Here is a 13,909-nt window from a genome sequence, read left to right as displayed (position 1 = left end):
CATGGATGGTGACTGCGCCGTCATGAAGGCACACGGCCAGCGCAGTGCTATGCGCGGCGGCAAATGCAAGAATAAATGCTTCAAAGGCACAAAGAGGCACGAAGCATTCTGGCATTGCTGTCAATTGTGTAAGATTTGCACTGGTGACTGCGGTGACGCGAACTCCGCCACTTTGTTTCGATGAACACCGTTTTTGCTCTTTTGTGTCGCACATTTGCGGTGCACCGTGCTCGCTGAGCTCTGACTTGTCCGAATTAAACAATATGCAGCCAAATACGTCTGAATTGACGAGAGTTTCATTGCAAAAAATATTGCATACACCTGCTGGGACCAAAGGACGTGTCTGAATTATCCGACTTTCTGAATTAGCGAGGGTCAAATTAACAAGGTTTTACTGTAGTATGCAGCCTGCCCAGCCCCATCTCTGACCCCGTCACCCTCCCCGTTTAAGTGGGTGCACCCCCTTCTAAAAAATTTTTGGTTATGCCACTGGTGTCATCCAAATCATTTGTTGCCCGATTACCTTTTGCAATAAAATCCTTGGATTCATTATGGTGGGAGAGATAGAGTGCACGGTAGACTGCAGGAAACATTGACATCACTCTAGGCATCATAATATATTATCAATATCCTTTTGTATTGGAAAGCACTCTGTTTTGCCATTGCTCCTTTGCATGTTGTCAAACCTGAAAGGGCATCTGCTCTTTTGAGAAGTAAAATATTTCTGGTCTTTAAGCTTGACACTGTTGTGCCTCTTAGAGTATAGGAAATAGAAACACACACAGGACTAATGGCTTAAATATGTGCATACTGCTTTACTACAGCAAATAGATGTGCAAATATTAGCTTGAAGCCGGGCCCTTGCGCAGATCATAAAGGGGTCTAATGCTTCTGAGATTTGGAAAGACACTAGATCGTTGTTTTTCGCCCCGGAGTATTCAGTATTCATTCTGGTGGCTTGCGCTAGCACCCTGGTATTACATGTACTCCTTTTGTTTTTGCTTGAAAAGAAGCAGGGACTAATATTTCAAAGTGTAAACTGAGTGTTGTATGTCAGTTTCTGCTTGCCAGTGAAGCCTGCCCTTAAACTTTGCATTCAGATTGATAGTCTGTGAGAAACACCAAGTCATTACTCTTTTTTTTTTTTCACATGAGAAGGTGTGTGGTTTGAACAGCATTTTCTTTGTCAATGCCAGGCTCTGGAGAAGCACTGCCGTGTGGACGGTGGCTACACCGGCCTGAAGAATGTTTACCAGACAGACGGTCCCAAGGACGACGTCCAACAAAGCTTTTTTCTTGCGGAAACGCTCAAGTACCTCTACCTGCTCTTCTCAGATGACTCAGTGCTCCCGCTAGACCAGTGGGTTCTGAACACGGAGGCACATCCGCTACCCATCAAGAACCGGAACCCATCTTACAGGCCGAGCATCAGGTGATTGGGCGCACCAACTACCCATCACTCCGCAGTCGTTCTTCCACCCTCCGGTGTCCGACCTCCGATCAGAGTGCATAAGTCCACCATCGTCTGGGCCGTGCCAGCGACGGCTGGACCACGCGAGCATCTAGTGACTGAACCATAGACTAGGAAAACAGCAACGACAGTGGAGCCGATGTGAATCACCTTCTGCGTGATCTTGACAGACTAACCGCAGATGGGTGAGTGAAGGTGAACAGGCTGAGCAGGAGAAACTGTAATGGCTGGACAGTTTCTCACAGGATGTAGCCAGTCAACGCCACTGTGAGTGTGTATCTGCTTTTGCACATGGCTGCAATGTGGTTGGAACGTCGCCATCGGCTTCTACTTGGGAGAGTTGCAATGAACACTAGTTGTTGCTTTGGGGGACCTTCTTCTGAGTTATTTTTTTCCTTTGGCCTTTTTTCACAGCGATGTGTCTGACACATGAACTCATGTGCTTTCTTCAGCATGTCGCTGAATCACTGCCGTGGTGCTGCGACATTCCCCAGTGATATTTCTAGAGGTTCCCCCTATTTCCTTCCATTTTCTTTTCATCATTTCTGATCATGATTTTCAGAGCTGTTTAGTTAATATAATATGAGACCATAGATGTTGTGCACAGGGTGAAAAGGTGTGAGTGTTTTATCTATTTTCATTTTTTTTTTGGTAGAAGGCAAGTGTGATGAGTGATATATATATATATATATATATTTTTTTTCATAACTATGTGCTTCGCTGCAGTTCCAGGCTCGGCAATAAGCAAGTATTTTAAAGATTCGGGAAGCAGCAGATATTGCTGTCACACTGCTTTAGATGTCAGCAGTCAGTCCTATGGCTCTTTGTGCAAGATAGCGCAGATTACGAGTGCTGTACATATACTTACAACCTGCTGGCCCAGGCTACTGCTGCATCCACTTCAAGCAAATGAAAATAAACATCACTACACTCAGGAATGCAGTGTTTGCTACTAATCTCACATGTTCGAGCTGCAGTTTATTATTTTTTTTGTCCCATATGATCGTGCTTATTGCATTACCCGACGTCATTTTCATGCTGAAGCTCGTCATAAACAGCAAATCAAATGTTTACCTTTTTTGCCCCGTTATTGCAGTATTTTCGTTTTGCTCACACATTTGTTGTTCAAGCATCCCAAAACATGGTAGTCCACTGAATTTGTGTAAGTGAGGGTTTTTATTTTCTTGCATATAGCAACTTGAATTTTTAGATGAGAGCTATGCACATTAGGTCATTTCTTAAACTCTCTGTACCGAGTCCCAGCAGAGGCATAGAAACAATATTACTGACTTAGACATTAGGTAGGCTTTCTACACATAATCAACGAAGCATACGTGCCATCTGGGGTTGCACTACAGCAAAGTGCAACTTGCAGGACCTAGGGCAAAGGAGGCATATGAAGCCTAGTGCACGGTGGCTTGACCACTTCAGCAATGGAACCACTCAAGCACTTTGGAAACGTTATATGGAAAGTATTAGTACGCCACTTCTGCACATTGAAAAAAACTTGTATACGTCTGTTCAGTCATGTGTGATGATGCGTTGTCGATGTTGTTGTACTCTGACACAAAGAAACATGATGAACTTAGAAACAGTTCTCTTTTGTACTCGACGCAGTAGTACTCTGTTGTCAAGCATTACTCTCTTGAGAACTACAACGCTACAGATTTGTTCGTTATGGAGCTGAACTGTGTTGAAACTTTTTTCTACAAAACTCTTTGCTCTATGCTGTCTTTGAGTGTGCACTAATGACTTCAGCACTGAATTCATGATGTTGCAGTGATCTGTTGTGTACTCACCGAATGCTGCTAGCAGTCCTGGCGCAAAGGCTTTGAATGAAGCAGCATTATACTAGCTCTGGTTCATGAAACTGGTGGTTCTGTGCCACTGACATCGCATTCAGACGCTCACAATATCTCTTTGCGAAGTGTGTACTTTAATATCTTTTTAAAGTTTTACTGGGCACCATGATTTCTAGGTAGATGGTGTGAAAACGCCTCTGGCAATTTGCTCACTTAGTGAATTGATGACGCATCACCTAGAGACAAAGAATGCACTTGTAATTTGTGAAGAATGGCAATAGCTTTCTGTTGTTGCAGAAAAATACTGTAAGGACTTGTGATTGTTCTTCTAGGCATAAATTGCTTGAATGTATCTTGTAACCAGGCTGTAGTATTGAAAGTTTTATTCAGACTTCAGTAAAAAAGAAATAAGGAAGCTCAATATGTCGCACCACACAGAGGAAAGATATGGCTGAAGAGAGGCATCTAGTATAGTGTAGCAAAGGGACAATTTATAACCACGTGTAGATAGATCTGAAGGGCATAGTACATTTTATCACTATTGTGATGCAACAAATGTTTTTCAACATGCTAGATTTTGTTTGATGAGCTTGGTTATCATATTATTAAAATTTTTCTTTCTTGTGGAGTTTGTGGAATATTGCAGTCTCCTACATTGACTGGCTGGCGGTGCATTTGTGTTTGGTCGTAGTTTGTATGAACACAGCGGTAGCATAATGGGGAGGAAACAAAAAAATTTACTGGGGTAGCAGCGTTGCTATGGGGCTAAAAAAAATTTGTGCGGAACCTAGAGAATATCATACTGTGTCATTTCCTAGTTGAGCTTCTACAGAGGTTGCCCTCATGGTACCTCTGGCACAGTACACAGTTTCGGAGTAGTGACGGGAGGTGCTAGCGAAACTGGCCACTGCGATTTGATCACATCACTTCTTTAATGGTCAACACTCTTGAATGTACACTTTGCAGAGGAAAAGGCTATTACGGTAGAGTATGGCAACGGTCGTTCTGGGCGGCTGCGGGGAGCACATTGGCAGTGGGCACAGCCGCTGGCGATGCCTCCTGATGGAGGCGCCTTGCACGTGACGTCACTGTTTTGCATGATGCCGGAAACACAGTCACTGGGATTTCTTGGTGCAGTTCTCGCGTTGTCGCAGCAGCGGTCTAGAACGAAGGCCAGCGGCGGGGAAGTGTCAGATTGCGTGTTGCATAGTTAAAAATTATTCATCGATAAAATAATAAAATTAATAAATAATTTCTAGGTGTTGCGCAGTATTGTCTCATTGTGAGGTATGGCTGGCAGAGTTCTGTTGCAGGCGGTGGCCTTGTTGAATGTATCCTTGCATGTGAGGCAGCGGTTGTCAAGCTGTACGGCTGGTGGCGCAGTGTGCGTCCTCATTTGTATATGTGTGCGATGTCTCTTTGGTTGTGTAGTATTGCATAGGGAAGACCCAGGCGGGCTCACTGGAGTGCATTCAAGATCGCTGCGTCGATGCAGATGCGCACCGCCATCGTGATGTCACTGCAAAGGCACTCGTGGGCTGTGTGTGCTCGGCGGTTGTGGCGACCAGGGAGGGCCAAGCAAGCAGCAGGCGTTTGGAAGTCGAAGTCTAGACCACTTCAACCTTGAAAGGGCTGCCCGGGATGTGGTCGTCGCCCCACTTGATGATCACAATGTGGTCGCCGCGGTCCTTGACCACGTAGTTGACCTGGTACAGGTTACGGCCCAGGTGCTTGACGAACACTTCATCGCAGGGTCCCTTGGGTCCGTACACACTGGCATAGATCAGGTTGTTGCCTGCGAAAAACAGATAATGCACTGTCAGCACTTCTTGCACAGATTCGCTATGCTTGTTGGCAGGTACAGCATAAATTCAAATTTTTTCCGGTAGAAAGTGAAGAAAAGGAGTGGCTCCTATTGTGTTACTGTGACCTCCTTTTGTGCGTGAATTAGCTCAACATTAAATCAGTGCAGTATGGTTGACAGAAATTGTAATTACTGTAGGTAAAGGACATTAATCCTATTGCAGGGCTAGCAGCAGCGAACGAAACACAGTTGAACCATAATATAATGATAGTGGTAGCCCCACAATAAGTGTTTGTTATATCAGTAATTCATTCTATCCGGACTTGCAGTGAAGCGTATGTAAAAAGCAAATAATGCATCTAGCTGCAACAAACTACCTTTTTATTGAAATATTTGAGCTCAGGCTGCTTCAGACTTTCCCAGATTGTTCAGGGGATTCGAGCTTTCTTCCGTATGCCTGTTGTGCTGTATGAGTATGGCATCAATGGGGAGCATGAGCTGTTTCAGCTATAAAGCCCTTCACCTAAATGTGCATTGAGCATTTTGACAATGCTGAAAGGAGAGAAAGAAGTGTTCCACATATTCTTCACTGCATGCACAACCAAAAAACTATGGTTTAATGACTCAATCAACTGCATATCTTGCAAATCACAAAATTCGTTTTTTTTTTTTGCAGTTTAATGCTTGTAGGCCAACATAAGTCTGCAGCATTTCTTTGTGGATGTGCATATCGGTAGACTAAATATAACTAGTATTTGTCACTATCAGTTGCCAGGACTTTCAGTGGGCCAGATGCAATCCTTAGCTGCGCTCATTTCAGACCATGCTGTCTTACAGCAGTTTTCACTCCCCAATCAGTTGCCAGTTTCATGTACTGCAATATGCACACTAGAGTAGAGGTGTGCCGCACATGAAGGGTGGCACCACTTTGTAGCCCTCTCACTTTGTGCCAAGAATATTTAATACTATTACAGTCGTAGGTGTGCTTGTGCTGTGCTATTCGACTTTCTAAGTGCACTCCGATGTGCTGAGTCTATGGCACATTTCTGTATTTAAACAGTATGCAGTCATGTGTGCAGCCAATATGCAGTGCTCACGCATGTGCAACCTGCTTAATGTTAGGCCTAACATGGCGCCCGCGTAGATCGTGGTAATGCCACTAATGATGAACACTGAAACCGGCACCCTAGCAACTGTAAGTCGGCTATAAGTCGGTAAGCTATGTTGTCTTTCGATAATTTCTAAAGCATACTGAAGCAATCTGTTGTCTATACAGAAGTTTAAAATTTCAGACGTTTTGAACCTTGTCTTCTGCCTGTACCATTGGATGTCACTGATCAAACCTTCCAACCTATCGTGTTTAGCAAAAAGGCTTGCACTGGTTCTCATTCCCGAGGCCTAGACCTAATTTAGTGTTTAGGCGCATCCATAACTTCTGGATGATTGCCACAGTTTACACGAAGTGCCATGGTTTAGAGCAGGAAACCGAAGCCAGAAGTACGGATGCATGAAGGCACACATATAGTACACTGATGAAGTTTGGAGTCTGTGTGTTGTGTGTATGTAAGCAGGGATGTTTTCCCAAATGCGAGTGAAAAGGGTGATCGAACAATGAGTGTTTCCTTCTGACATGTCGCAGCGGGTGTATAGGGCCTTGCATATTTGATCCAACAACTCTAGGTTCTGTCTCGTCTATGTCTGGCTCAGTCTTGTCTGGATTGTGTGCATAGATTCATCAATGCAGTATTTCTTGCTTGATAATGTGGTAGTGGATCAATAAAATCAGTCATATGTTAACCTCCTGGTAATGTCAACTTCCCTGGCATTGATACCTTAATGAGAAAAGGCAAAAGAAACAATGTAAGTCTGCTTCATTCCTCCATGCTGCATTGCTGGTCCTGTGAGCAAACATTGTGGCCACTGTTTGTGTGCTACAAGGCTTTTTTTCTTCTTTTCTTAAAAAAAATTTGGGCAGTCCAGGCAGATACAGTCTCCCATGTAGGCTAATAATAAACAAGAAAATTTAAAATTTGAGCGCTGTGCTAAGTTTCAGCAAGAAAGAGCCAGGGATGCACGTGACATTAAAGAGACGGTAATAAAGTGTGCCAAATATGCTAGTCCCTGTACGTCCACCGAGTTGACTGCATTATGCCATAGATGTTTTTGTTCTCACATTGTGTAGCTAGTCAAAACCGCGCAATTTGCATTTGTGTGCTACCAGACGTATGAATATTGCATGTGTACACGTGCAGGGCCTTGTGCTTCGTTCTTCTGTCATCTGTGGGCAACATTGGGATGTTTTCTAACGAGTTCATAGCAATGTGGACATGTTTGAACAACAGCAGAAAAGAAACCTTTGTTGCGGTCCTGTTGGTGCTACGTGTTCTCACTGTGCATGAGTGCCTCTCGATCGAACTGAACAGACAATAAACCTGCAATGCAATTGCAATGACCTGCATGGGTGTTGGATTTCTTGCAATGGGTTTTCTGGTTTCCTTTTTCTAACAGATGAAGATTTCTTTATCTACTTACATTCTTCTGAAGTTCTGCCCTGGAGTGTTGGAACATTTAGTGGTATGCTTCAATAGAAGCCTATTGTTGGGACTCCTTAAGGAAATGGAATGGATGTTTGGTATGACTGATCTTTTGTGTCCAAACCTCTGTACAGGGAAGGGTGTGTTGGTCAGTGGAAACTTGGCTTCCACATTTTGTAGGTTACAATTGCTATTGATGGAGTTAGCAATTTACCTCATTTCCAATAATTTCAGGCTCATTGGTTAGGCATGGTTAAGCCCCAAAAACCAGGCATGCGTGCTTGAATGCAGCTGCTGGGGAATTGGAATCCATATTTAAGTAACTTGCTGTAGGTTCATCATGCTTGTGATGGTTGCCAGTATTGATCGTTTTGTGTGTGTTTTCCCTTTTACAATACATAGCACTTCACGCAACATTAAGCCTAGTATTTTGGGATGGGGGAATGCACATGGTCTGGTGGCTCAGCCTCATAATAGGTGCATATGAGTATACTCTGGGTGTCCCAGCTATCGTGCATCACATTTAAAAAGAAGACTGGCCATTCTATGCAAAGATAACCAAGTGCATATTCACAGTCGAGTAGAGCAGCCACCATTAATTTTCTTCTGATGCCATTGAAATTATTAATTGCAATTAGCTACTATTATTTTATTGCTATGAATGACATGCTGCAATGAATAATTGGTAGAAAAGTGAAACTAATTGGCATGTTTTCAGTCAGGGACTTGTGGCCTGTTTAATTTTTCCTGTTGATAAAGAAACCTTGCAAAAAAAAAAAAGAAAAATGTCATGTGACTAACCATTGGCTTGCATCAAAAAGCAGCGCCCCCAAACATGCTCCCACTAGCGAGTATGAGGGTCACCTACATGGCCTTGAATGCATCATGGTTTCAGAGACAACATACGCGTATCTATGTACGTAGCGTAGTTCTAATCCATTCTATCTGCTAGAGACATTTGCTTGCTCATTACCGAGCAGCCGCGGATGCGAGCTTTCTGGTTCTTTTTTTTCTGCCCCGTACGGCCGGCGCCACCGCAGTGATGATGATTTATTGACATCCCCTTTGAAACGGGGCAGTGACAAATAGTCACTTGACCTGCTTGAGTTACTCTGGTATGCCATACATACATTTCATTCTAGCATTTTTGTGTACATCTCTTTATACCCTTCTTTTCCGTTCCTCAAAACTTCTCAATCTGCCCTGTTCCTGTTATTCTGCGTGGCGCGCATGCTCCACTGTGATCGGTTGGCCTATTCGGCCAAGGAACAGCCAGGCCGCAGCGCCCACGGTTGACCTAGCCGGGTGTAGCGCCACCCGGCCAGGTCCGCAAAGAAAAGCTTCGCTTAAAAAAATTATTGATGGCTACTCTGCTCGGCTGTGAACAATATACACTTGGTTACCTTCGCATAGAATGACCTGTCTTTTTTACACTGCAATGCATGACAGCAGGGACACCCTGTGTATATATAATCACCATTTGCGGGGAGTGGTGCATGTTCCATACACCTTAAAGGGCAACTCTGGCAATTTTTCGATGCCCACTGATCTTAATAAAATTTTGAATATATGTTCTCTTCTGCACTTTTATTATCAGTGCCAAACTATACGGCTGCAAGTGATCTAGTTTTCATGAAAATGAATTTCAAAGATTGGTTGCGTTCCGGACTCATGAATTTCTGCTGGCCACCCTGTGTTTGTGGCGTCAGAGACTACATCGGCGATCCACTGTTGCTGAAATCGCGGCTGTCTAGTCCAGAAAATGAAAAGGCCCCCTGTGTCGTGACGTCATCAGCTTTGTTTCCATCAGCACACGTGGCGTTAGCCACGTGTGCTGCGTTTTGAGCACGCGTTCTGCGTGTAGTGCAGGATCTGACGCCAGTGACTCATCGTGACGTCACGCGAAGCAGCTACCTGTTTCGGTTTCGGTATCTCGTTTATTGCTTATCTGAAATTATTGATGACTTTCTAGGCAAATTGAACCACCCTACTGGTGACAGGACTGTCAATGCCATTTGAAAATGATAATATCGTAACATGGTTAAAAACACGCTGGAGTTGCCCTTTAACGCTAAACAGAAAATTAATTTGAGCTGTGCTAACCTTCTAAAATACCAAAAAGGCGTCTCATTGCAAGAGGCTTGGTAAACCAAAAAAGGAAAAGGAAAGGCGGACGGCGCCGCCGCCGGGAAGTTCCAGCACCTTGCCCTGACGTCATCGTTTTCGGCAGCGTAAAGATGAACTACACTGTATTCTAAACGAGCCAAACAAGTTTCAAAAACTTTTACTAAGCCACAGCGGCGCCCAATACAAAAATAGTAAGAATAAAACATTTTTGAAATGTGACGTCACACCGACGTACTGGCGCCGGTGTTTCGGCGCAAACTTCGAAAAATAGAACAGTGACTTTCATTTTCGTTTCTAATAATCAATCACTGCCGTAGAGAAAGACATTCTCTATGCCATTACCGTGAAATTAACTAAAATTGAGTTTTTAAACAATACTTTATCCCTTTGAATTCTTTTGTTTCTCTTTAGTGTCCTGTTAATAAAATAAAGTCGTGCAGTGTATGCTTAAAATTGTGTTCTGTGTGTTCTTAAGTTAACGCACCTAATTTACAATGTTTGCAGAAGAGTGACCGCTAAATGTCGACAAAGGAAAGAGGCCCGCCTACGTGTATGCATATTGCTAACTCCGTAGACCTACGTAGACTCCCCCAAGAGTCGTTGGATTCTACGCTGGCAGGTTGTGCGCTCTAAACATTCGATGCACAATGGATGCACGCACGTGAAAATTAAAAGCGGCTGGTCTCCAACCGTTCGCTGTATTTGCCAGTTGTACTACGACATTGGAACGGACTGCGAAGCTTTCTCCCTGTCCGTCGGGAGGTTTCGCGTGATGTTGCTGCTAGGAGGACTCCGCTGACTCCGCTTCCAAGTCGGGCTTCGAGCTGTTACGTACACGATTTCTCGGTACACACGTCACGTTTTCGTAGTGAACGGGCCGGACAAGCGCGGCGTTTCTGAACTGTCGTTATTTGCGCAAGAATTGGTGAATTAACGTTGCATGTACAATAGCGGAATCGGAATTCTGAGTGCGGAACTACGGCTAAGGCATGGAGGAAAGAATTAAGTTCCTCATTCTATGGCGTAGAGTTTGTTTCCTCCATGCAACTAGGCAATTTTGGAGTACGCTGGGCTGTAGCAATGTGGTCACCATGCCTGTTGTAGCGCCTGTGGGAAATTTGTTAATGGTGAGTGTTTTTTTTTTTTCTCGTCCTGCTATTTCGGTTGCGTGTGGCACGTGAGTGTACTGCCATGAAGTGAAGCAACGTGTGTCGGTGTGGTTCAGTCACAGTTTCAGGCGTCCATGGTTTCAGGTTCAAAACCATAAATTCGTCCCACGCTGCACCTGAACTTTTCCGTTTGCAACATGCTTCCGAAGCTGACGCGCGTCAAATGCTACTGAGCACGCTGTCATTACGGGAACGCCAGACCACTGCAGTCTGGTTTGTGATGACGCAGAAGCTCCCGACCACGTCTTAAAATGAGCACAGTTAGAGGGATGTCACCCATTTCCTTCACGGTATTATGTGCAGGGACATAGGCGTGCTTTGTGAAATTTGCGGAGATTCAAGTCTGTTGAGTTCTGGTCATATAGTCTGCAGACTGTAGACCTATCGTCGTCTGCACGCAGAGCACTCACCGGCGTCCAGAGCGTTGACGGTGAACTGGTTCTGCTTGTTAAGAACAGCGCGCTTGAGGCCCATGCCCTTGCAAGTGACCTTGGAGGCGTTCGACCGGAACTTGGGCAGTTGGTCGGCTTTCTGTACAGCCTGCTTCACCACGGTGTCCACGGTCATCGAAGACGTCTCTGGCGAAGTGGGCGGGGCGATGGACAGGCCTGCGTATACGTGCGCGCGTCCATGCAGCCGCCGTTCTCGCAGATGCACAAATCACGAAAAAAAAAATAAAGAATCATGCACAGGTAGTATTACATCTGTCACTTCTGTGTCTATCGCTTACCTGTGTTAATTGTCAACTAGCCCAAAAGCATGGACGACAAGGAAAGCTTTGTCACTGAAATGGGTATCACTCAAGAAATGCAGAGATGATGCCCACCCAAGCAAAATTGGACGAGGGCCGACCATAGGCGGCGCTCGGCAGATCACTAGGAGCCGATTATGTCGGCATCGAGAATTTGGGCAGTGAAAAGGCAGACCTATATATGTTGCCGACCTCGTCGGCGCTGGCTCGGCGACGGATGAAAGCCGTACGCGTAGGGCTGCATAGCGCCGAGCGCGAAAGTTTTGGCTGGCCAGAGACGTCGGCTTCACGCTGGCCCGACGTTGCTTACCGATCATAAGATGTCCTGGACCGACAGCCAGCGCCGACTTTTTTTCTTTCTCTCTTCTGTTCGACTATTTCTCCTCTATCCACCGCTTGGGCGTGACGGGAAAGAGCGGTAAGAAGAAAGGGGGACCGGGAGACCTGGCGGGAAGAAGTGTTCAGCGGCTGCTTGATCGGCGCAGCTTCGCACGGTTTCTATGACGCTGTGCTTCTTGTTCGCGTGAAATCCGCTTTAAACGTGCATGCGACATTTCCAGCCGGCGGATTATCACGTCCTACAGGCCTCCATATTTACACGTAGGTTGCACGCCTTATTCACGCTATTCAAAACGCTATTCGAGCCCATCGTTTGTAGAGTTAATTTTGAGAAAGTGCGCGTAAGTAGTGTTGACGCTGCGTTTCTTTGTTTCGAGAGCTCGTCTGCGCTTTTCGATCTGTTGAAGTCGGCATGCTAATAGCGCGGTCTAGATTCGATGCCTTGTAGGTTTGTAGCTGTACTAAAATGTGCAAGAGTTCACGTGTCAATGCTTGTCGGGCAAGCGAATTAAGAGAGCCCCGCTCGCGTCAGATTTTTGCGACATTTATTTTGAGCCCAAATAACGTGAGACTGCGCGTGCATGTGTAATGCGTATAGTGTTTGTAATGAAAAAATCACGCACTTGTCAGAACCTGTTCCTGAGTACATTGCTTAAAAGGTTTTGAGAGACCGCGAAGCATCTGGTTCAATCAGTATTCGTCACCCAAACAATAGTTATACATGTCCGTGATGATGCGGATTAACTGTGGCCGCGACCAGGTGAAGAAGAAACGGCAGTTTTTGATGTGGATAGTGCGGCCGTAACGCGACGAAGTAAACACGCGGCCACGAGAGCAAGAGCTGCGCGTGCGGCGAGAGGGCAGATGACAGCTCGCTGACCGGTGGTTCGAGACATGGCTTCCTCAACTGGGTGTCCTGCGGTCATTTGGACCAGGGGAGGTATTCTGTAAAAGTTCACCTATATAGTGGACATGTTCATTTCGTCTGCTGTTGAAGCTCTGATTGGCTGGGCTGGGCTGCGCGTCCGCAGCAGCGAGGCGCTACAGCCAATCAGCGCTTCAGCAGCAGGCGAAATGGACATGTCCGCTAGGTGGACTCTTACAGAATACCTCTCCTGGTGAGGATGTATACCCTTTAGTGATCCTTCATCGCAGGTTCGATGTATGTAGCTTGGCTATAACGCTAGGTGGGGTCAGTAGCTTGACTTACGTTCGGTGGGGCGCCCAGTATAATGCGAAAATGCACTGAATACTTAAAGGGACACTAAAGTGAAAAATGATTTCTTCTGCATCAGTAAATTACCGTTCTAGAACACCAAAAATACCACTCTTACAACGATAAGACATTTGCTAAGCCAGAATAATAATAATAATAATATTTGGGGTTTTACGTGCCAAAACCACTTTCTGATTATGAGGCACGCCGTAGTGGAGGACTCCGGAAATTTTGACCACCTGGGGTTCTTTAACGTGCACCTAAATCTAAGCACACGGGTGTTTTCGCCCCCATCGAAATGCGGCCGCCGTGCCCGGCATTCGATACCGCGACCTCGTGCTCAGCAACCCAACACCATAGCCACTGAGCAACCGCGGCGGGTGAAGCCAGAAGAAGCGCAAGAACGAAATACCGGTGGCGACGCCTACTTAAGTTCCCGCACCTGGGCGCTGTGAGGTCTTGGATTTTGATGGCATCTTCTAGGGCCTACTAATTATATATAGTAGTACAGATTGACTACATTGTGTTCTAAAGGAACCAAATATTAAACATGGCAAGTTTCGGGAACCTTTATTCAGCCAACGCGGCCCAAATGCGAAAACATACTTCGGAATCCCTGACGTCACGCTGACGTACCGGCGCTGGGGTTTCGGCGGGAAATTCAAATACTGATGCTTGGACCTTCATTTTCCCATC

At 45.4% G+C, this 13,909-nt stretch overlaps 2 protein-coding genes across 3 annotated transcripts in view; one reads left to right on the top strand and one right to left on the bottom strand.

The window, feature by feature from the left end:
* LOC142585719 (mannosyl-oligosaccharide 1,2-alpha-mannosidase IA-like) overlaps window positions 1–3,901 on the top strand; it is a 29,023-nt gene extending 25,122 nt beyond the window's left edge. For both annotated transcript variants that reach the window (XM_075696693.1, XM_075696694.1), the window contains exon 10: window positions 1,197–3,901. In XM_075696693.1, coding sequence (XP_075552808.1) covers window positions 1,197–1,436 — 240 coding nt within the window. In that variant the 3' untranslated portion in view covers window positions 1,437–3,901. The remainder of the gene's footprint in view (window positions 1–1,196) is intronic.
* Window positions 3,902–4,186: 285 nt separating this feature from the next.
* Window positions 4,187–13,909, bottom strand: part of cher (filamin A protein cher) — a gene marked incomplete at its 5' end in the record, with an annotated part of 117,286 nt that continues 107,563 nt past the window's right edge. The window contains 2 exons of the mRNA XM_075697610.1: window positions 4,187–5,068; window positions 11,318–11,515. Coding sequence (XP_075553725.1) covers window positions 4,881–5,068; window positions 11,318–11,515 — 386 coding nt within the window. The remainder of the gene's footprint in view (window positions 5,069–11,317; window positions 11,516–13,909) is intronic.

This window comes from Dermacentor variabilis, chromosome 6, assembly GCF_050947875.1.
Source record: "Dermacentor variabilis isolate Ectoservices chromosome 6, ASM5094787v1, whole genome shotgun sequence".
NCBI classification, from domain to species: Eukaryota; Metazoa; Arthropoda; class Arachnida; order Ixodida; family Ixodidae; genus Dermacentor; species Dermacentor variabilis.
The sequence above is the reverse complement of the archived record's forward strand: the minus strand, read 5'-3'. Positions and strand labels throughout refer to the sequence as shown.